Genomic DNA, 23,856 nt, shown 5'->3' with positions numbered 1-23,856 from the left:
GCATGGCTTTCTGGTGCTCTAAAGTTATGCTCTTTAATGTGGTAGGCATTAGCCATATATGGATATTTAAAAAATTAACTCAATTGCACTAGACACAGATCAAGCACTTAAGAAACATGTGGACAGTGGCTATTATACTAAACAGCATAAACAGAGAACATTTCATCATCATAGAAAGTTCTCTTGGAGGGTTGGATGTGGTAGAACAAGGCCTGTGATATGGAGATGGGAGAATAATGGTTCAAGGCAATCCAGGAAAAAACGGTGAGATATAACTGAAAAATAAGACAAAGCACAAAGGGCTGGGGGCATGGCCAAGTGGTACAGTGCTTGCTGGGCAAGTAGAAGACCCTGAGTTAAAACCCAGTACCACCACCAAAAAAGAGAGAGAGAGAGAAAGAAAGCAAACTCGCTTGGATAGGACTTGTCTAATATTTTCATCTCCACAATAATGGATAGTACACAACCTATTATTTTCCAAGCTTAAATGTAAGACAACAGAAAAGATAGAACAAATACATGCTTACTACATAAATATGAAAAAAGAAATTTAAATTGATAGAACCTAGCCTTTCATTCCATGGAGCTAAAAGAAATGCTGTGATGAACCCAGTAATGTTTAACTTTAGCACTGAAAGCAAGGAATAAAACAACAAAGACCATTCAGATGTGAGATACAGAGATATTTCAGTTGGAGAAATAGGCAAAGTTTAAATAGGTTTTATGACATCAGTAATACCAAATGATCAACTATGTGTGGAAAGATGACTGCTACTTTTAACCCATATTAAGAATATTACTGTGCAATATAAAAAACACTTTATCCACTCAGAACCATTAACTGGCTTCACTTATATCTATATGTACATTTATTCAGTGGTAAATATTGAAACACATCTAAGGAATTAAGATTTTGTTATACTTAAATTTTGAACTCTTTCATATTTTGAGTATTCTGGGGTTCAGAGAACGTAAAAACTAGTTTGAAATACTCCAAAATAAAATGTAGTAGGGTAGCATATAAATGCTTAGAAAATCAGGTGTATATGAGACAGTCTATATTCAGAATCAAAGAAGTAAAAAAGAATAATTCTTTTTTATTCTGTCCCTTTTCCAAATAAGCTGTTTGATTAATAGCAACTACAAAAAATTCATTCAACTGAATTTGGCCAAACTTTAAATCTAGGAAAATAGACTGAATTCATATTATTCTTTTTATAGCTTGATTTATTACAGTATTTCTTATCCAGAATTAAACTTTTACAAAAGTACTAAAGCATTCCTTATACGTTGTGATGTTGCCTAAAATGTATAAAGTTGCAAAATAATACTATTAACTCCAATGGTTATTATTAATAGCATTTAAAATAATTTCCATAGGTATTCAGATACATTTCTGAACAAAACAACTTACCAGCAGACCATGGTTAAATTTACCTCCATGATCCCCCACCCTCCCAAAAAAGTTGAGTTTGTAGGAGGAAGATTAAAGTCCACAGTAGAAAAGACCAGCTAAATCATTTTTGTCCTGTGTCAATTTTGCTGTGTAAACTAATCTGATTAGGGTCTTTAATATTATCAAGTAAATGACAACTCTAGTCATGTCCCCATACCTGTTGCTGCTGTGTATTTTGCTGATACCTTCTCATCATCTGCCTTCCTCTGTCAGGCTCCCTCTTTCCCTTAAATCTTTAGCCTTTCCTACACCATTTCCCCACCCCTCACTTACTTTACTGCCTTACTAACTGACATCTCTTCCTCCACTTACACCTAAGATGATGATCTGGCAAAATCACCAAGATGGCTAACTGCAAGTGCTTGGTGCCCTTTCCTTCACAGCAAAGGACCAAAAAAAGGAAAAACAGAGTGTCAGAGAGGCAGGGATGCTGCAGAATGAGGAGACACATGATGGCCTTATCAAGACGGGGCCATAGGACATAGCCTCTAAAGACATATTTGAAGATCAACCCTGAATGGAGACAGGGAGAGGGACTTAAAGAGATAGGGACGAGATAAGCAGAGGACTACCTCCCCTTACCGCTCATACCATGTGCACCCAAAACATTTATTGCTGGAGAAACCTGCAGTTCTCACAGGCCGCGAGCCCAGTTTGGGGAGATGCCAAGTCACCACATAGCTGCACTACAACCCACATTACTATGGCATAGGAACTGCGTGCATAGCCACCCTCGAGGGGCTCAGTCTGAAGGGACCCCAGAAAAGTTGGGGGGCCCCACCCTCCCACTCTGGGTTCCCAAAGCAGTTTGGCCCTAGAACCTCTGCAAAGTCATCTGTGCAGTCCTTGGACACTGACAGGCAGCCCACCCCCTACCAGACATGTTGCACCCTACATGCATGGGCCTTCAGGGTGGCCTCAACCCTCACACAGCCCACAGAAATGACAGAAGCTCCACAACTGCAACCAGAGGCATTGCATCTAGAGCTGCCAGCAAACCAGCTGCACCCAGCTGGCAATGTAATATCCACACTAACCACAGCTATCTACAGATTCAATATAATTCTTATCAAGATACCAATTACATTCTTTGCAGAAATAGAAGAAAAACAATCCTAAAATTTGTATGGAAGCCCAAAGACCCTGAATGCAGGCAAAAAGAACAAAGCTGGACCATGAAAGTATCTAAACACAAAACACATTATGAAGCTATAATAACAGAATAGCATGGTACTGGCATACAGATACACAGACCAATGGAACAAAATAGAGAATTCAGAGATAAATTCACATATTAAAGTAAACGTTAAAGTCTCTCAGACTTTCTCTGTCTCTCCTTTCCCCTCTCTCTCCCTCTCTGGAGACAGGGTCTCACTATGTAGCTGTCCTCAGTGGCCTTGAACTCTTAATCCATTTGCTGGGATTTTAGTTATGTGCCACTGCGACTGGCCAGTCAACTGAAGTGCTACAAAAGCAGCAAGCATATACACTGGAGGAAGGAAACTGTCTTTAATCAATAGTTCTAGGAAAATTGGATAACCATATGAAGAACAAAATTAAACCCTTCTTCTGACCATATTAAAAAATTAACTCAAAATGGATCAATGGTTTAAATATAAGACCCCCAAAACTATGAAACCACTAGAGGAAAATAAAGGGGAAATGTTTTGGGACATTTGTCTTGACAAAGACTTTTTGGGTATGACCCCAACATCACAGGCAACAAATGCAAGAATTGTCAAATTACAAACTAAAATGCTCTCTACAGCAAGTGAAATAGTGAAGAGAACCTAAAGAATGGGAGAAAATACTGGCCTACTATTCATCTGATAAAGAATTAATTTCCAAAGTGTGTAAGGAACTGAAACACACAAAACACACTCATACACACAAAATTAAGAAATAGGAAAATTACCCAGAGAGATGTATACCAAAAGAGTTTATACAAATAGCCAAAATATGGCAAAATCACCAGGGAAATGCAAACCCAGACCTACATGAACTATCATCTCACCCCAGTTAGAGTGGCCATTATAAAACAAACAAACAAACAAATTAACAAATGATGGCAAGAATGTGGAGAAAGGGGACCTTTATCCTACACTACTGGTGGGAATGTAAATTAATAAAGTTTCCTCCAGACCCTAGAAATAGAACCATCATTTGATTCAACAATCCTATTACTGGGTATATATCCAAAGGAACTGAAAGTATGTCAAACAGACCTCTGCATTCCTAAGTTTATTGCAGCACTATTCACAATAGCCAGCATATGGAAACAACCTAGGTGTCCAATGAGAGATGACTCAATAAAGAAAATATAATATAAATACACAAATGGAGTATTATTCAGACATTTAAGAAAATAATGAAATCCTGTCATTTGCAGCAATAGGGTTGGAAATGGCAGACCTTAGTTTAAGTGCAGTAAGTCAGGTACAGAAAGACAAATACCACATGTTCACATACATGTGGAAGCTAAAGTGTTTATCTCAAAGAAATAGAGAATAGTGGTTACCAGAGCCTGGGAGGGTACTAGGAAGGGAAGGATAGAAGAGTGCAATTAGATAGGAGGAATTACTTTTAATGTTCTGGAACACAGTAGGATAACTGATGAGAACAATTTAATATTTCAAGATATCTGGAAGAGAGGATTTTGAATGTTCTCAACAGAAATGTTTGAGAGAGATCACAATTACTGTGATATAATCATTACATATTATATTTGTATTGAATTGTCATTGTATCTCATAAATAAGTACATATAATTTAAAATGTTGACAGCTTCAGATCCCTCAAATCAGCCTTTTCTCCTCTTGATAATCTTTATTATGAAAAATGACTTTAATTCCCATATATTCAAACTCCTTCCTGAATTGTGCTAACTCTGTGCTAACTCCCAAATCTACACTGCTATCCTGGATTTTTCTCTGGATTCCCATCTAATGTTCTTCCTAGAAACATGTCAAACAGCATATCCAAAGTGAAATTTAATATCTTCCCCCTTGCTTTTATTAAACTTCCTCTCCTCACTGATTCTTGGTACTAGTTAATTGAACTACCTATCTTAACCAGAAATTTGATGAAGCCCCAAATTAGCTCTTTTGCTTATCCTCATATCCAATTAGACAAGTTTTATAAGTTCCACCTTAAATATTCCATATACTGGTTTCCTTTTCTCTATAACTCCTACAACTTTTTTTTAAATTCAGGACCTTAAAATCACTTACCCTATGATTACAATAGCTTCCTTATCTCTCTAATCTTAAACTGATCCAAATTACATTTCTTTTATTTGGCTTGTTGAATGACCTTTTGAAAATAAAAATTAAATCACAGAAGGGTGGAACAGGTCCAGTGGGAGGGGGAAGGAAGTACGGAAAGGGTGAATATGGGGCAAATACTGTGTACACATGTATATAAACAGAAAAATAGCACCTGTTGAGACTATACCAGGAATGGGGAGTGGGAGGATAAAGGAGAATGGTGGAGGGGTGAATTCAAGTATGATACATTTGATATATTATAAGACACTTTGCAAATGCCACAATGTACCCCTACTCAGCACAATAAAAATTTTTTTATAAAACAATATGAGATTAGAATCTGGGTAAGAGAAACAGAAAAATCTGATTGTTTTCTGTAGTGATTTTTGCCCTGGAATTAGCAAAAGTGAAGTTAAGAAAGATAATTTACTAACTCTAAAAAAAACCCAGAACATTAGAAGGGCTTTATTCCATAGACATTGTAACTGTTTCCATTTTCAGTAATTGTCAGATATTCTTTCCTGTCACAGTCTAAAAGATAAAATACTACCAATGAAAAGAAAATTTTGTAATAAAAAAACCACTTCACCATCCCTCACCCCAGCATGCACTATGAAACACTCCAAGGGTACCTGTAGGATAATGGCCAAAGATTTTTGTTTAGCATCCAATACTACTTGTGACATTATAGCTCTACTCTTATTCGCTTGGAAATGTGCACATGCCTCTGTCCTAGCTTTTAGCATGTTATCTGATGATGGCTGTTTTACATGTGTGTCTTTTTCAAAGAAGGAGTTTAATAAAGGCAGAGAACATGCATTGCTCATCTTTTGTCCCCAGTGAATAAACACGGTGTATATTACATAATGTGCTTTTACTTAACGCTTTTGTTGGTGGTGTTACTGAAACAATGGAGACATTACAGCTTTTGCCTCCTCTGTGAGCAATTTCTGACCAAATCACCTAGCTGTCTAATGAGGATAGATGAGTACACATGAAATAGGCAATATATATTTAATAACATATATATTTTCAGCTTGGTTCATGAGTCAAGACCAAACAAAAAAAGACACTGTCAAAATTTGCTCTATGTGACACATATATTTATGATGGAGTATTTATAGTCTACTTACAGACTTTCTGTGAAAACAATTAATAGGTGATTAGATCCTCTTGTTGGGGCTGCATAATTTTGACATAATTACTAAAGTCTGCTTACAGAGACAAAATTATCCACACAGGGATAGCAGATAGGACACCTGTGAAACTTCAAAGCTCATTGTCCTCACAGCCAAAAGGATAGAAAGATGCTCTTTTAGATGATAAAATTTACATAAACCAGAAGAGGAAAGGTTGAAAAAACAATAAAAGAAAATCATTGCTTCAAAAACACTTTTGGAGGTTGGTGGCTTATGAATAAAAAACCTGTTAAAATCACTGCCAGGAATTATTTAGACTTACCTGATTATTGTATGCATCAGGTGCAAGTTTCTTGTACATTGGTGCAATAAGAGTGGACAGATTTTGCAAATGAGACTCGAGTTTTTCTTCCTGAACAAAATGGATAATTTGACATATTAAATTCTAAATCTATTCCCACAGTACAGGAGAGAGGTGATCATTTATTTATTTTCCCAAATACTGGATCAAAAATACAATATTTTAAATAACTAAATCTTAAAAGTAATGCCTCTAATAGTGCTGTATATATTATCAAATACCTAGGGGTTTGGGTTTTTCTTTTTTTGTAAGAATAACTCAATTTCTACTTTGCAAACAGATATTTGCCATTTATAAATATAAGCCTAAGCTGGGAGTGGGGTTAGGTGAATAAAGCCACAGGGTCTGAGAGAAGTCAGATTTTCTACTCTCACTGTTTAGTGACCTGCCAAGGAAGATTAAAAGGATCTGTTTGGCATGGTTTGTCTGTCTCATCTTTATATTTCACAATGTTTGTAATGATAGCATTTTGAAGGTTGAAATGATTTTTCAACAAAACAAAAAATTTACTGGACACTTCAAATGTGGATAAAATTCTCAGATCGACCTATATGAAGAACTCTGCAAAGTTTACTTCAAAGAGGAAATGCTCAGTTACATTCCCAACAATACTGCTTGGAACAAACTTTCCGAACAATATGCTTTATAAAATGGTAGATTATAAAATTCAGTTTTCATTTATACTGAGATGTTCTCATTTCAGGTTTATGACTCTAAAAAAAGATGTTGGGAAATATAACCACCTGGCAGAGATTGTAGGCTTTAGAAGGTGAAGAGGTTTCTGTGTAGTGTCTTTCTGCTTAAGAGAGGATGAGGTTATAGCTATCTTTTGGATTTGGTTTGCATGAAAACTGGTTAAATGCATGAAAACTGGTTAAAGCAATAAACATTTATGAACAAGTGAAAAACCTTTCAGTGTGGAAAACTAATTGCTATATCTATTCACTTACGCAATGTATTTACTGTTGAAAAAATTATCCTTTGGGGGAAAAATTGCATCATGAGTTCAAGAATTTTTACACTTTCTATGTTATGCTTTCATTTACTTTTATAGTCACAAATAATAATGGTAACAAACTTTCCATTTAGAGGAACACATCAATATTGTACTATCTATAGTATAAGTATATATTTTAGTTGTACTTTAAAATCTAAATATGTTTTAGTTACTTGAATATGTTCATTACAGTAACTTTAAGCTCAATCTTATAGCATGTTAATGTGACTAGAAATGTTCTTTTCTGAATGTGACAGTCATGAAAATGACTATTATTAATTCAGATGCAAAACATAAAAGATACCACCAATCATAGTTTAGTTTTAATGCTGAAATGATAGCCCTTTAAAATGCTGGAATTAACATAAAGAATATAAAAGGCCTTATGTAGGAAGAACTTGTTTTGCTCAAATTTTATCTCTTACTTTGTTAAGACATGATTATGTTAACTTGATAAAATATTTTGTGTTCACAGTTTAGTGAAAATTTTGTTCTTTCATCAGAGATGAATAACACATGCCTAACAGAGTAAGTCATATTGCTCACTTCAACCATGTGCATCAATTCTTTACGAAAAATAGGTTATATATCAGGAAGTAAACCAACCTCTTTTGGATCATCCCCAAGCAGCTTAAATTTTCTTGGGACCTTGCTTCTGGCAAACTTACATCCATTATAGTACATGCTCCACGAACAACCGAAAGAAAAGGAGGCACCACAGGTCTCTGGATCCAGCCCCTGACAGGCACACGTTCTCCTGAGAAATCAAAGCACCAAGTTCAAGACTATGGGTAGTACTATATATACTTCCATCTCTTATGTTGGGATGTGCATATATCAAATGATTTTGGAAAGAACTTTGATAGGGTACGACCATACCCAGAACAAAAATTCTTCAAGTGACCTTAAAACACAATTTAAAAATAGCAGCTCAGTAGTAGAGCTCTTTGCCTAGCATGCACAAGGCCCTGGATTTGATCTCCAGCACTGCAAATTAAGTATATAACCTTTTTATTGCAGTATAATACACATACAGAAAAGTAAACATTGCTAGGCGTGGTAGAGCACATTTGTAATCCCAGCATGTGGGAGACTGAAGCAGGACTGTGAGTTCCAGGCCAGCCTGGGTTACATAGCAAGAACCTAACTCAAAAAAAAAAAAAAAAGAAAAAAATGTGTAATTTTATACCTTGAAAATGTTCACAATTAAGAGTGTTCCCAGGTATGTGCACCAAACTAAGACAGAAAACATTTAGTAGCACTCCAGAATCTCTTCTGCTTCCTTCCAGGCACTTTCTCCTAACAGTAACTTTTCTCAGAATAGATTAGTTTATCCTATTTTTGTATTTGATTTGTACACATGTATATGAAATTATATGCGCCTATCTGTGTCTGGCTTCTTTTTGTAACATTATGTTTGGAGTATCTTTCTGTATCATTTCATGTTGCTATACTTTATTATTTTCACTGAGAACCATATTCCATTGTGTTAATATGCTACAAATTAATCATTCTACTACTGATAGGCATTTGAGTGTTTTTTAGTTTTTGTTTGAAACATAGCATCTTAAGTATACAGCCATAGTCAGTATGGTCTCATAAGGTTCTTTCTTTAATTCTTTCTCCATAAAAGCAGTGAGCTTACTGGAAATATTGATCAGAATGAACTTTTTCAGAAATCTGGAAATTAACAAAAGGCTTTAACAACATAAAGCATGTTTATTCAAGGAAATAAACAGAGGCGGAGATGTAGCTCAGTGGTAGAATACAAATAAATCACAATTTAATCCCCAGACTCTGCATAAGCAGGAAGTAAAGGCAAACACAGTGCTGTAAACAGCTTGGCTGAGTACTGAATCCCCTCCCCTTCTCAAGACAACTACTACCTGCTTGGCAAAAACTGACCTACTGGTTTTAGGTACCTAAAGAACTCTAATGCTTTGCTGCACTAAGCTAATCAAGTAGAGACTTCATGGAAACACATGACAAAAAATACAAGCTTGACAGAAATGGTTTTAAAAATAAGACATAAGGGAAGAATGGAAATACAATGGAGAGGGTGAACTTGTTCAAGGTACACTGTACACATGTATGGAATTAATACAATGAAAGTCTCATGTAATTAATGTAATCCAAAAATAAAATTTAAAAAGTCACAAGGCAAATCAACATCCAGAAACCAGAACAATTTCTTTTGGGAAACAGGGGAAAGGGAGAATGTGATTTACAGAGTTGTCACATTATCTCACTTAAAATGTCCAGTTTTCAACAAATACGGACCATATGAAGAAAGCATGGCCAACAGAGAGGAAGAAAAGCAGTCAACAGAAGCTTCCCCTGAGGAAGTCCAGATGTTATACCACTAGACAAAGACTTTAACTTAGCTATTTCAGCCATGCCCCAAGTACTATAAAGAAAACCATGCTTAAATATGGAGGGGGCACTGTTTTCTTGCTCCCTCCTTTGTTGGAGCGAGCTTTCTCTTGTTCCTGGTTATTACTGAACCTAACTGAGGGCGACTGGAGATTCAGAAAAGACACAGGATAGACAGACAGAAAGTGGGGTCAGGTGTGTTGGGCACTTGGGTGGAGATGTACAACTCTCATTGCTTCTTTACTCTACCTTTATTCTTTATTAATATCTTAGTCTTTTGTCCCCAGGCTTGCACTATCCCATCTCTCTTTAGCTTTCATAAAGCCTGGGTGTTCAGACTTGTAAACAACAGCCACGCCTAAAAACTGTGTATGCATAACTCATAAAGTCTCAGTCCTCTATCTTGCACTGTCCCATGTTCTCTTTGACTTTTCTTTTTTTTTTTTCTTATATAGGGCCTCTCAGTTGTAGGACATGACTTGCAAGGAAGGGGATATCTTCTACCCTACCCACTCTGAATTTTTTTTTTTCCTTCTGGTCCCAATTTCTTTTTTTATTTTTTATTTTTTATTTTATTATTCATATGTGCATACAAGGCTTTTCTTTAGCTTAGCTTTTCTAAGGCCTATGTTAAAGTTCTCGGTGCAGACTTTCTATCAACCCTTCTTTAGCCATTCTTTTCCCTTCAGCAATTTCCCTTTAGCAATTCTTTTCCCTTCCAAAGCCTCCCACACCAAAAAGGCAAAAGCCTCACATCCCAAAGCAAAAGCCAAAGGCAAAAAGCCCCTCTTCTTCCTTGTAAACAGTGGCAAACAGAGTGGAGCAGCAGCTCTTGGGGAGGGGCACAGTAACAGGAGAAACCTGAATTCCTGCTTCTCTGAATGCAAACACTTAGGAGAAATAGCTGTTCTGCTTCCAGGTCTGTGCCAATCTTGGAAAAGCAGGTGAGCTGCATCTTGCCTTGCTTGTCTACAGTTCTCATAGGCTTTCCATAATCTGCTCTCCACACAAATAAATAAAAAGGAAAGTAGGAAAACAGTGTTAGATCAAAGATATTAAACTCCCCACAGAAACAGATGTTCTGAAGCTGAAAAGTATAGGAACTGAAAAGACAAATCTATTAGAGGAGGTGAATGGCAGATTTAATCAGGAGGGAGAAGAGAGGAAGAAATTTGAGTACAGATCAATTGAAATGATTTTTTCCCTTTGGCTTCTTGGATTGAATAAAGTTAAACAGAGCCTTGGAGAGTTGTGGGACTCCATAAAAATGTACCACCCTATGTATTGCCAGGAGTTTTGGCAAGAGTATGGAACAGAAAGAAGTAATGAATGTAAACTTACAAAACTTGAACAGTAATTTAGATGTCTGAGAAGCTCTACCTTCAGGGAACATAAACTCAGAGACAACCATATCTAGAAACACTATAATTAAACTGCTAAAAGCCAAGGACAAAGAGAAAACCTTAAAAGCTGAGGGATTTCATCACGTATGCAAACATCACAGTTAAACCCATTAACAATTAATGACACTACTATAATAAAGTCCATAATTTGTAACAACAAAAAAAGAAATAACCCATCATGTATCAGGGATGCTCAGTAAGATTAACAGCTGATACTCATTAGAAACAATGGAGGCCAAAAACAGTGGGATTACATAGCAAAGTGCTGGGATTTGAGATTTGAGTAAGAAGTTCTGATGTGCTTTAACACAGTAAGGTGACTACAGATAACAATTGTGTACTGTTTATTTTTAAATGCTAGAAGAAAGGACTTTGAATATTTTCAGCATAAAGAAATAAATGATTAATGTTTGAGGAGATACATGTGTTTAAACTGATTTAGCCATTATACACTGTACACATGTATTGAAACACCACATTAAAACATATAATTTTATATTTTCATGGTAGTTAAAAATTATAAAATAATAAAGTTCTGCAAGGAAAAGATTGAACCAAGAACTCTACCAAGGATAGCAAAACTATCCTTCAAAAATATAAGGTCAGGTGCCAGTGGCTCACACCTGTAATCCTAGCTGCTTGGGAGGCAGAAATCAGGAGGATCAAGGTTTGCCAGTTTTGGCAAATAGTTCTTGTCTCTATCTTGATAATACCTAACACACACAAAAAAAGAGCTAGTAGAGTGGCTCAAGTGGTAGAGTGCCTGCCTAGCAAGCACAAGGCCATGAGTTCAAATCCCAGTACTACAAAAAAATCAATAATAAATTATTATTTACACTAACAAACAATCTGAGAGTCTATTGTTATCAGGCATGCCTGACAAGAAATACTAAATGAGTCCTTCAGTCTAAAATGAAATAACACAATAATTTGAATCTACCTAAAAATTTAAAGAGCATTAAGTAAAGGTAATTACTTAGGTAAATATTAAAGATAGTATTTTTATTAGTAACTAACTAACTACTTTGCATAAAGCAGTAATTATAAATCTATACTAATGCTCATATAATGTATAAAAAGTAACTTGTATGATAACAATACCACAGAGAAAAAGGAGGGAATGTAACTATACTAGAACAAAGTTTCCTTATTACTATAACTAAATAGTATTGCTACAAAGTAAGCTGTTATATTAATTATAATCCCCTAAGGAACAAAAATACAGTAAACGGGGTAAAATGGTACAGTATGAAATAGCTACTAAAAACAAAAAAGTAGTAAAGAAGGAATAGAGAAATAAAACTCAAAAGGCAGAAAGCAGACATATCCTACTGTATCAATATTTACATTAAATATGTATGGATTAAAAATATTGAAAGGCAGAAGCTGGCAAAAGATTTTTTTTATAAAAGACTTAACTAACTATATGTTATTTACAAGAGACACCTTATTTTTAAAGTCACAAATAGGCTGGACATAAAAGGTCAGAAAAATAAATATCCTGTAGACAGTAGTCAAAAAAGAGCTGGAAGGCTGGGGATGTAGCTCAGTGGTAGAATGCTTTACCAAAATATGCAACACCCTGGATTTGATTTAGCCCCTCTGTCACATCACCAAATTTGGAAAACTGAGCTGGAGTGGCTACACTAGTATCAGGCAAAATAAATTTAAGATAATATTATTACAAAAGACAAGTATATTTTATGAGGGTGAAAAGTTACTGTATTAAGATGATGTAATAGCTATAAACATATGTACCTAACAAAAAACAGAACATCAAAATAAACGAAGCAAAGAATGACAATTAAAGAACTGGACAAGATTCCACTTTCAACAATGGATGGAACAACTACAAGAAGAACAATGAGAAAATAGAATTTGTGGACAGCACTATAAACCAAGTAGATGCCCCTCTAGTCATCTGTAAAAACACTCTACCCAATAACAGCAGAATACACACATTCTTCAAGTGTACATGCAAAATTCTCCAGGAAAAACTGTGTCATGGTTTCTGAGGCAACTAAAAAATATGCTGAAATAAAATGACATATTACTATATAATAAGTTGAACAAGAAAAAATCAGAATTAGAAAATATTTTGTGCCAAATAAAAACTAAAACTCAATATACCCAAACTTTATGGAATAAAGCTAAGTGAAATGCTAGAGTGAAATTTGCAGCTATATAATAAAGGAAATGCAAATTAAAATCACACTAAGATTCCACCTCACCCCTGTTAGAATAGCCATCATCAGCAACACCACCACCAACAGGTGTTGGCGAGGATGCGGGGAAAAAGGAACCCTCTTACACTGTTGGTGGGAATGTAAACTAGTACAACCACTCTGGAAAAAAATTTGGAGGCTACTTAAAACGCTAGACATTGATCTACCATTTGATCCAGCAATACCACTCTTGGGGATATACCCAAAAGACTGTGACACAGGTTACTCCAGAGGCACCTGCACACCCATGTTTATTGCGGCACTATTCACAATAGCCAAGTTATGGAAACAGCCAAGATGCCCCACCACCGACGAATGGATTAAGAAAATGTGGTATCTATACACAATGGAATTTTATGCAGCCATGAAGAAGAATGAAATGTTATCATTCGCTGGTAAATGGATGGAATTAGAGAACATCATTCTGAGTGAGGTTAGCCTGGCCCAAAAGGCCAAAAATCATATGTTCTCCCTCATTGAGGACATTAAATCAAGGGCAAACACAACAAGGGGATTGGACTTTGAGCACATGATAAAAGCGAGAGCACACAAGGGAGGGGTGAGGATAGGTAAGACACCTAAAAAATTAGCTAGCATTTATTGCCCTTAACGCAGAGGAACTAAAGCAGATACCTTAAAAGCAACTGAGGCCAACAGGAGAAGGGGACCAGGAACTAGAGAAAAGGTGAGATCAAAAAGAATTAACCTAGAAGGTAACACACATGCACAGGAAATCAATGTGAGTCAATGCCCTGTATGGCTATCCTTATCTCAACCAGCAAAAACCCTTGTTCCTTCCTATTATGGCTTATACTCTCTCTACAATAAAATTAGAAATAAGGGCAAAATAGTTTCTGCTGGGTATTGAGGGGGTGGCGGGGAGAGAGAGGGGGCGGAATGGGTGGTAAGGGAGGGGGTGGGGGCAGGGGGGAGAAATGACCCAAGCCTTGTGTGCACATATAAATAATAAAAGAAAAAAATAAATAAAAACCACAGGAAAAAAATTTGCAGCTATAAATACCTATATGTTAAAACAGAACAAAGTTCTCAAATTAATAAACCCATTTTCCATTTTAAGAAATTAGAAAAAGAACAAACCAAACCCCAAACAAGCAGAATGAAGGAAACACTAAACATGAAAGATTGATGAAATATAAAAAGACAATAGAGAAAAGTTAAACAAAACAGATGGTGATTTGAGAGAATGCAAACTTGTACCACTGGACCTCATCTCTCAGTCCTCCCCTGCTTGACTACCAGCCCTCTTGACTAGGCCATCAGCCTTTAAACCTACAGCCAACTCCAATCTCACTTAAAAAGCTCCTTCCAAAGTGGTTATTTGAAAGCTCATCAGAATTGGAGGGGAAAAAACAAAACAAAACAAAACTATTAGCCCTACCAATTAAAAAGAGAATTCAAATTCAAATTACTAAAATCAGAACTTAAAGGACATTACTACTGACCTAAGTAAAAACAAAGGGAATGCTATACAACTGTATTTCGACAGACAGCCTAGATAAAAAGAAAACATTCCTAGAAAGACACAAACTTAAAGGTGACTCAAGAACAGAAAGTCTGAAATGGCCTACAAGTAAAAAGATGGAATACATAAGTAAAAGATGTCCTACAGTATTTCCAACTTCTGGTCTAGCATGAAAGAAGTCTTGAAGTTGCCACCACATTTTAACCACAGGAGTTGAGCAAATTAAAACAAAAATCATCACTACCTTAAATGTTAGAATTAGCACTGGGCAGTCATTTTACTATGGCTAGCATTTGGCTCATGGACAAGTGAAGCAAATTTAACAAAAATGTTCATCTCTGTAACAGATTTTTTAAAAGGTCTTAACTTTTTAGTTATCACTTGATGTCTAAATTGTAAAATATTTTAAAGAGAAAATTAAATCAGTTATTCACATGTATGCAGTATATAAAAACTAGCAAAATAGGATTGAACATGGTGTCTCACACCTGTCATCTTAGCTATGGGGATTACTTTGAAGTGCTAAGAAGGAGGTGAAAGGATTGCAGTCTCATGAATACAGCTCTAGTCAAAAAACTCAAGACCTACCTGAAAAATAACTCAAGCAAAAAGGGTGTGGGGGTGGTGTGGCTCAAGAAGTAGAGTGGTTGCTTTGTAAGCACAAGGTCCTGATTTCAAACCCAGTAGACAGGAAAAAAAAAATCAATTTAAATTCATACACTATCCAAAGTAAGAAAACTATCAATTTGCAAACTACTTAAATAATGGAACCAGGCAATGATTACAAATGGATGCTATGCTATCTATCATGCAAGAGTTTGATGGGGAACTTTGATGGATTGGGTTGACAACTCCTGAACACACTGAATGCTCTGAATTTCACTAAAATTGGAGCCAAGAAGACTTTATGTGCCTTCTGATTAATATGAAAAATTAGGATTCCAGCACCACGCAGGAAGCAATTTTTTTTTTTGGCCAGTGTGTACATATATCCATTCATATATCTAACTACTGGTATACAGAAGAGCCTGGGGACAAAGAAGTAAGTTAAAACAATAAAAATGAAATCCAACAAATCTGACCCATAGGAAATTATAGAGAAAATCATATAATTACTTTAACAAATCAATTCCTAAAGAGGGGGAACTATATTATATTTTTATTTATTATAAATAAAAAATAAATAAAAAGAAGTTTGAGAATCATGTTTTCCAAACTGGGAAACTGTTAAGAGAAAAAAGAAATTCTACTTAATAGCAAAGCTAGACAGCAGCCATAAAATGGGACCATTCCACTCAAAAGACTCAGTCATATGCAAGGTATGGGCGCTTTCTTTTTCATAATTTTTATCTATGTGTGTATTTAAACAGGATTTGATCAGGGAATTTCAGCAAACATAGCCTGAATATTGAATGTCACTAAAGAGTTATTATTGATTTTGACATGGATTATAATGGGAGCACGGCTAGGTTTTGAGGGGAAAATTCTCATCTGTTATAGTTACGTACAGAGTGCTTACAGGTGAAATGATGTACCTCTGTTGTGTTTTCAAACTCTACAGGGGGTGGAGCAAAAACTTGGGAGTGATACATGAAACAATATTGATAAAATATTGACTAATATTGAAGCTGTGTGATGAGTCTATGAGATTTGCTATACTACATTCTTGTTTTTAGGTATGTTTGAATTTTTTTACATTATATAATTTCTTAAAATATTTAACATCAGAGACCATAGCAAAAGGCATTTCCTCATGACTGATATACTTCCATAATTCTCACTTGCCAAAAAATATTGGTTAGGCTTAGTCATAAAATAGAAATCTCACAGGGAAAACCTAAAAGGAGAAACAGCTGGTTTGGCTCACAAAAAATGTAAAAACCAGGTTTTGACTTTCCCACTGCACATGCTCTCAGACTTGTGCCCTAGACTCACAGTGGGTGGTTGTGGTGAGCGTGGGCACAGGGAACTGTAAGAACTCAGTGATGAGGTTAAAGCCTTGAACACGAACCTGAATCAGCAGCCTCAATCTGAGATTATTCTGTTCTTGTCAAAAAGTCTTATTTAACTTGTTTGTGGGGCAGAAGAAATTTCAAAAGCTATTTCTGGGTGAAGTTGCTATTGACATTGTATAAGTGTCTATTTTAATCATGTATTTCTTGCTTTTTAAATTTTTTAAAGTTGAAGAATTAATCTAAAACTTAAGCAGAGACCCCAGCTTAAACATTGTCTAAACAATTACACATCTTTCCCTTGAAATTCTAGACAAAGAGAAGCAAAAATATACAAACAGGCTTTTAAAATGTCTTAATATTTGAAGCATCTTCTAGTAGTTTGTTCTTGCCAACTATTTATATCAATTAAACAAATTACACCTTTCTGAGACTCTGGTCCAATCATTTTCATAATTTTCAAATGCTAAGTAATAAAACTGAGGGGAAGTTCTTAACAAAATTTCTTTGTATATGTCAGATTCCATTTCAGGTTATAAAGGCATTTGTAAGAAACTAAGGAAAATTCTTTAGGGAAAAATATCAGAGACACACAAAATTAATAAATACTGAATTGGAAAGTTTACATGAAATTTCAAGAAACCTGAACATAACTTTCTTAAGTTCTTCAGTGATTTAGAATTTCAAGGCATCAAGTCTAAGAGGAATTCTGTTTTAAAAACAGTGGAATACCACTGAATTCCCGAGAAAGACATGTTATTACCAATATGTACCCAATGTGTATTAACTTTTCTTTTTTTTTTATTCATTTATTCACATGTGCAAACATTGTTTGGGTCATTTCTACCCCCTGCCCCTCACCCCCAGTTTCTCCCTTCCTCCCCCACTCGCTTTCAGGGATTTTATTTTCTTTTGATTAAAGGCATGTACAAACACTTTTTTCATGAAGAACAAAAGAAGTTATGGTAAGATTAAAAAGTATTTTACATCTAAAGCAGTTTATAAATTTTTAAGTCATGTGTTATAAACCGGCAATTTCTACCTTCCGATTAATCACTTGTAAAAGTGGACTGATTGCAGTCAAGTCCATATAATACTTGAAAATTTTCAACTACACCTCTCATAGAAAGCCAAGTCACATTTTCATATAGAAGTAAAGATCTTAAATAAATTATTGATCATTTATTTGCCCCCCTACCCCTACTGGTAATGACCCAGAGGAAAAAAAAAAACCTGTGTTAGTATAATGTTGGACAAACTATGAGAGTTACAGTAGCCAAAAGAACAAATTTGGTTAGCAGTGGGTTATTGCAATGATGGGTATGAATATTTCCATAATCTCAGCAAACTATTTGTGATTTGGGAGATGTAAAGTTAGATAGATTAAAGAAAATGAAAAACTAAAATTATTTTTGATTTAACTGTGAGCAAAGTAACTCATAATTATTTTAGGTAGTACCAAGAAATTTTCTGTATTTTACTGTTATGCAGGAATTCATAGTGGAGGAATATTAGAATGAAGTTTTCTCCTAGTGACACCTCTGGGATTTCTGCAAAGTGGACAAAGTTAAACAAACAAACATCAACAACAGGCTACACTAAATATGTTTAAGTGCACATGAAAAAATGCTCACCATCTCTAGCAATAAAGGAAATGCAAATTAAAACCATGCTAAGATTCCACCTCACCCCTGTTAGAATAGCCATCATCAGCAACACCACCAACAACAGGTGTTGGCGAGGATGCGGGGGGAAAAAGGAAACCTCTTACACTGTTGGTGGGAATGTAGACTAGTACAACCACTCTGGAAAAAAATTTGGAGGCTACTTAAAACGCTAGACATTGATCTACCATTTGATCCAGCAATACCACTCTTGGGGATATACCCAAAAGACTGTTACTCCAGAGGCACCTGCACATCCATGTTTATTGCGGCACTATTCACAATAGCCAAGTTATGGAAACAGCCAAGATGCCCCACCACCGACGAATGGATTAAGAAAATGTGGTATCTATACACAATGGAATTTTATGCAGCCATGAAGAAGAATGAAATGTTATCATTCGCTGGTAAATGGATGGAATTAGAGAACATCATTCTGAGTGAGGTTAGCCTGGCCCAAAAGGCCAAAAATCATATGTTCTCCCTCATTGAGGACATTAGATCAAGGGCAAACACAACAAGGGGACTGGACTTTGAGCACATGATAAAAGCGAGAGCACACAAGGGAGGGGTGAGGATAGGTAAGACACCTAAAAAATTAGCTAGCATTTGTTGCCCTTAACGCAGAGGAACTAAAGCAGATACCTTAAAAGCAACTGAGGCCAACAGGAGAAGGGGACCAGGAACTAGAGAAAAGGTTAGATTAAAAAGAATTAACCTAGAAGGTAACACCCATGCACAGGAAATCAATGTGAGTCAATGCCCTGTATGGCTATCCTTATCTCAACCAGCAAAAACCCTTGTTCCTTCCTATTATGGCTTATACTCTCTCTACAACAAAATTAGAAATAAGGGCAAAATAGTTTCTGCTGGGTATTGAGGGGGTGGCGGGGAGAGAGAGGGGGCAGAGTGGGTGGTAAGGGAGGGGGTGGGGGCAGGGGGGAGAAATGACCCAAGCCTTGTATGCACATATGAATAAGAAAAGGAAAAAAATATGTTTAAGTGCATACCCTGCTGTCCTACTCCAAATTTTTATATTCCTAGAAAATAATGCATACCCATAGCTGGTAATTTTTCAATTATTCAGCAGCCATTTTGCCTACTCTTTGGAAATCATGAACCACATTGAATGAGAGTAAAAATTAGTTCTATTTCTACAGAGCTTCTACAAATCTTATATTTTTGAGATATACAGAATGGATATGATTTATATTAAGGGTCATTCACCTGAGATTCTCGACATTACTCACCAAATTTACTTTGTTTCAGTTCAGGTACTGGAACATGGAAGTGGTGCCAGTGCTTACTAATGTGGCGGCCAGGCACACAAGAGTTGTCGGTTGTAGCAAAAGAACACGGAAGTAACTTCATGCTATAATTGAGGCCATGTAGATACAGACACTTAAGACTTCTGGTTAACTGCTCCTAACCAATGGCCAAAGGTCTGCATGCACAAAACATTAGTGAAATCACCTCAAAATATTTGTGTTAGCAAATGGCTACATTGCCTGATTGAAATAGGCATTTTGGTCCCAACTTTATAAATGTAAAAATAATGTAGGTTCAGCTCTCATCCTTAAGCCAAAGACTGGATGTTCCTGCAGTCATCCCAGAAAGAAAAGAGGCCCTTGGGTTCACTTACTCTTCGTTCAGGGCACAGCGGCGATTAGTGAGCGTGCCGTATTTCCTCAGCGTGTCAGTGAGCTCCGAGTAGAGTTTGTCAGCCAGGATTAGTGGGATCCCTTCCCATACCAGGATGAGAATCACAATCACCGCAGCCTCACAGGTGTGGCCGGCTCGCTCTCGTACCAAGCACAGGAGCTTCTCCTCAGTGCAGCGTCTGCGAATCACCTGTGTGGATCACCATGACATCCCAAACATCCCCCACCCCACCCCAAATAAGACAAGGGTCACTTGTGGTAGATGAGAGCAGTGATTTATGTATGCATATTTTCCCAAGTCTGGGTCAAAATGAGGATAACATTAACCAGCACCTGCAATATGCCTTTCGCTGCCTGTATATACCATGGGAGCTTACCCTGGTGTCACAAAATGAAGGGATGCAAAACTACTCCTTAATATTTAGCAAACTATACCCAGTATAGTGGTGCAATTAAGTAGCACCTGTATTGAAGTCAAATCAAGTTAAAAGACATGCAGGATCTTAGTTCAAGGTTTGCATGAATGACAATATACAGATTAACTTAGGGTATCTGAGGATTAAGAACCAGTTCTTTACATTCCAAGAGGAATTATACTTTAAGCAGGCAATAGGATGGACCTCCACCTCGCCACTAAATTATTTCAATTAAATACAGTGTGCTGGCGATTGAAAAACTAACCTACTTTCTTCTTAAGGCATAACACCCGATAAACAATATAGAGGCAATATTCCTTCCAACTGTCATGACCCTTTGATCTGGGCAATCAAGTCTCAGGATTATATTAATGAATCAAAATGACCTAGATTGAAGGCCAAAGACATGATCAAGTCACACTTACCCATTTAGCAATAGGACATCCCTGAGAACTTTTGCCTTCTTTACCAGTATAGATGACTTTTTCAATCCTAATAGCTTTACCCTTCTGTCCAAACCTTAAAGAAACCCACAGAAACACACACACACACACACAGTTAGCAAATGACTTCAAGAAGCAATCAAAATACTTGAACATTTAAGCATAATTTTATTCTATGACCTGAGAAACAAATGGTTTAATTTATTTTTAAAACACAAGTCTAAGCCAAGCAACTGGATAATAGTCCTTCTGTTTTGCTTTTTCTTCATTATCAAAATACATTGAAAATTGTAATTATCTTATAATTTGTATGTTGGGTGAAAATATTGGGAAAGTTTATTTTTATACATAATTTCACAAAGCACAACATTTAGTTACTTTGCTAAATTCAGTCTTTTAAAACATACTATTTGATTTTTGTTCTTTACTAAATTTAGCTATTTTAAAACTTGGGGACTCATAATAGATTTTAACTAGAGCTGTTCTTCAAAGGCTCTCACATTTTTAAAAATGGACCTGGCAAATAATTAGTATCTGGCCATTTTGAAAATATAGGATAGTTCTGTATTTCTCCTTATGACCAAAGCATAATGTACTGCTTGCTAATAAAAGGCACACAGAGATATTCACTACTTCTGTTAGGCACTGGATGGTTAGTTAATGAATGTCTACATTTTAATTTAGAAATGTATAATTTGGAAATAGAGCAAGAATGACACTGAATATGTGCTTGCTGCCCAATTATATCCTGATGCATTTTCACGATAAGGAAAGATGCCCTTGCAGAGACTGACAGCTCAGAGCTGTAGATATCAATAGGAAAGGCTCATTCTGATTCTCTTGCTCCTAAGAATCTTCTACATGCAGGATTTCCCTGGAGATATAGGCAAATACTTGCATACCTGTGACTGACAGTTAAAAAAGCAGCTATAAAAGGCATCTGTCTCTTTCTATTCAACATGCCACACAAGCTCTATGTTCATAAGAGAAAACTTCCTTAAAGATAACTATCCATTTACAATACTGAGTGAGTTTAACTCAATGATTCCTTTTGTATAGTACTTTTGCCCTCTTTCCTCTTCAACACTCTACCAAGTGGGAGGAGAGCCAGATTGGGCCTCTCTTTGCAGTCTATGCCAGCATCCTTGTGCCCGGCAGGCTGGCTGAATGATTCTTGTTCGTGCTTGGGTTTTCTAGTATCCATCTCAAAGTGGGTAGCCTGTGCCAGCTAACAGACTATTAGTCCTGTCAAATATTGTGACTTTCTGGTGAACAGCACAGTGTGTAGTGTTGGCAACCCTGGAATAGCTAAGCTACTGATAATTACTTGATTTACAATTGTTTACTGCTTTGTGCGTGAAGGCTGGAAAAATTCTGACATATACAAAAGGATAAACGTTAATCTGCCCTGTGCCTTTGCGTTAATTACCTTTCTTCCATGATTTCTCTAATAGTTGCCACATTAGGACCTGCTCCTAGATGGGTATAAAAAGGACCTTCATCTTTTTCAATAATTTGCTCTGTTGAGATAATAGAAGATTATTATTTTAGACCTCAATTACACTAAGTATAAAGCCTACATCCACAAAGACTATCCCCCAGCTGCAAATCAAGTGCCCTAAATGACTTCAAATTTTTTTTTCTTTAAAATGAGTAAATTGATGGACTGATCTACTAGAAATTTGCCAAATAATTAAGTATTTGTACATGGTGATTATTGGAAAAATTATCAAATTAAATTTCAGATATGGCATAAGAAATTATTTTAAACAAAGTAAGTGGAACTAAACAAAGAAAAGTGAAGGAGTTAGAATATATTATATGTTATAACAACTACAACTCCACTTTTAAAACAAAAAAAAATTTAAAGCTAACTAACTAGAAGCATGCCTACTTCTTGACTGGTGAAAAATTAAGAACAAATTTCTGGTCCTGTCCCATCCCCAGAATATATTACTGAAAAACTTATGTATCTGTTTTTCTGATCTTATTTCCTCACAACTTTTAATTATTCTGTTCTGAAAATAGAATATTCATTCCAGCTCCATATTTTATATGCACTTTCAAGCACATGAGGGAAAATCTTTGGGAGTCAGGTGGGGACAGGTATAAACCCAAAAATGGGAGAGTGGCAAGAAAGGGTTAGGGTGATAAGAGAAGGGAATGAAGACACCTAGAACTTACCCAATACTGTCTACGACATGTGTGGCACTTTAGACCAGTGAGGCAACTTAATAACCACACACAAAGAAGGGCAGTATTGGGTCTGCCTCCATCAGCCTACAAATATGGAGCGCCTCACAATAAGAGGGCTAACATGGTGTGGGGGATGGGGGCCATTAACTGCACCAATTTAACATTTGCTTTTTCAAGTGTTTGCTACTCTGTCTGCTAAGTGGCTGCAATTAAGATCTTCTCTGCCCACATATATATCTGCATCCAGCAAAAACATCTCCTTGTTGTCACAGACCTGTCACATAACCTGAATGTTAACAAAAGGTGCTTGTTAAAAAACAGAAACACCATTTTTATCAAAATATGAAACATTAAAGAGAAAAATGGCATAAAAATCAGTATAAAGCACAATGTTCCAAGTTTATAAATGGAAAAAGAGTACTCAGAGCTTCAGCAGTATAATTTCTACAATTATAGTAATAATTATAATCTCCTAGATTGAAGATAATAATTCCTCATCATCCAGAAATCTCGTAAAACTACCAATATGTTCAACTTCAAATTAAAAAAGAAATTAAAGGTTCCTACATTGGGCAGTTTTTTTCCCATGTTAATCAATTTTTTAATGCCTGTATACCCCTGAGATATTTAAAAAAGAGATGAATTAATCTTAAAGAAATAAATTTATATATTAAAGGGTCTGAATTGAGGGAAAAGTGAACATGCATATTGATTTAAATTTTTTTGGAAAAAATAACTGCATGTAAGTGAAGATTTCTCTTGCACGGCACAAGCGTCTGTAATTTAAAGACAAAAAAATGTAAGCTTCAGAGTTTTATGAG

General features: G+C 36.0%; 1 protein-coding gene across 4 annotated transcripts in view; it reads right to left on the bottom strand.

Annotated features, from left to right (window-relative positions):
- Tet2 (tet methylcytosine dioxygenase 2) overlaps nt 1–23,856 on the bottom strand; it is a 135,669-nt gene that overhangs the window by 12,849 nt on the left and 98,964 nt on the right. For 3 of the 4 annotated variants that reach the window (XM_074041475.1, XM_020182771.2, XM_074041476.1), the window contains exons 4-8: nt 22,269–22,359; nt 20,822–20,915; nt 19,962–20,170; nt 7,826–7,976; nt 6,184–6,273 (exon numbers count right to left, since the gene is read on the bottom strand). In XM_074041475.1, the coding sequence (XP_073897576.1) occupies nt 6,184–6,273; nt 7,826–7,976; nt 19,962–20,170; nt 20,822–20,915; nt 22,269–22,359 (635 nt within the window). Of the gene's footprint in view, nt 1–6,183; nt 6,274–7,825; nt 7,977–19,574; nt 19,764–19,961; nt 20,171–20,821; nt 20,916–22,268; nt 22,360–23,856 lie in introns of those variants that run through there. The other variant, XM_074041477.1, reaches the window with a different exon arrangement.

This window comes from Castor canadensis, chromosome 9, assembly GCF_047511655.1.
Source record: "Castor canadensis chromosome 9, mCasCan1.hap1v2, whole genome shotgun sequence".
NCBI classification, from domain to species: domain Eukaryota; kingdom Metazoa; phylum Chordata; class Mammalia; order Rodentia; family Castoridae; genus Castor; species Castor canadensis.
This window is presented reverse-complemented; position numbering and strand designations above follow the sequence as displayed.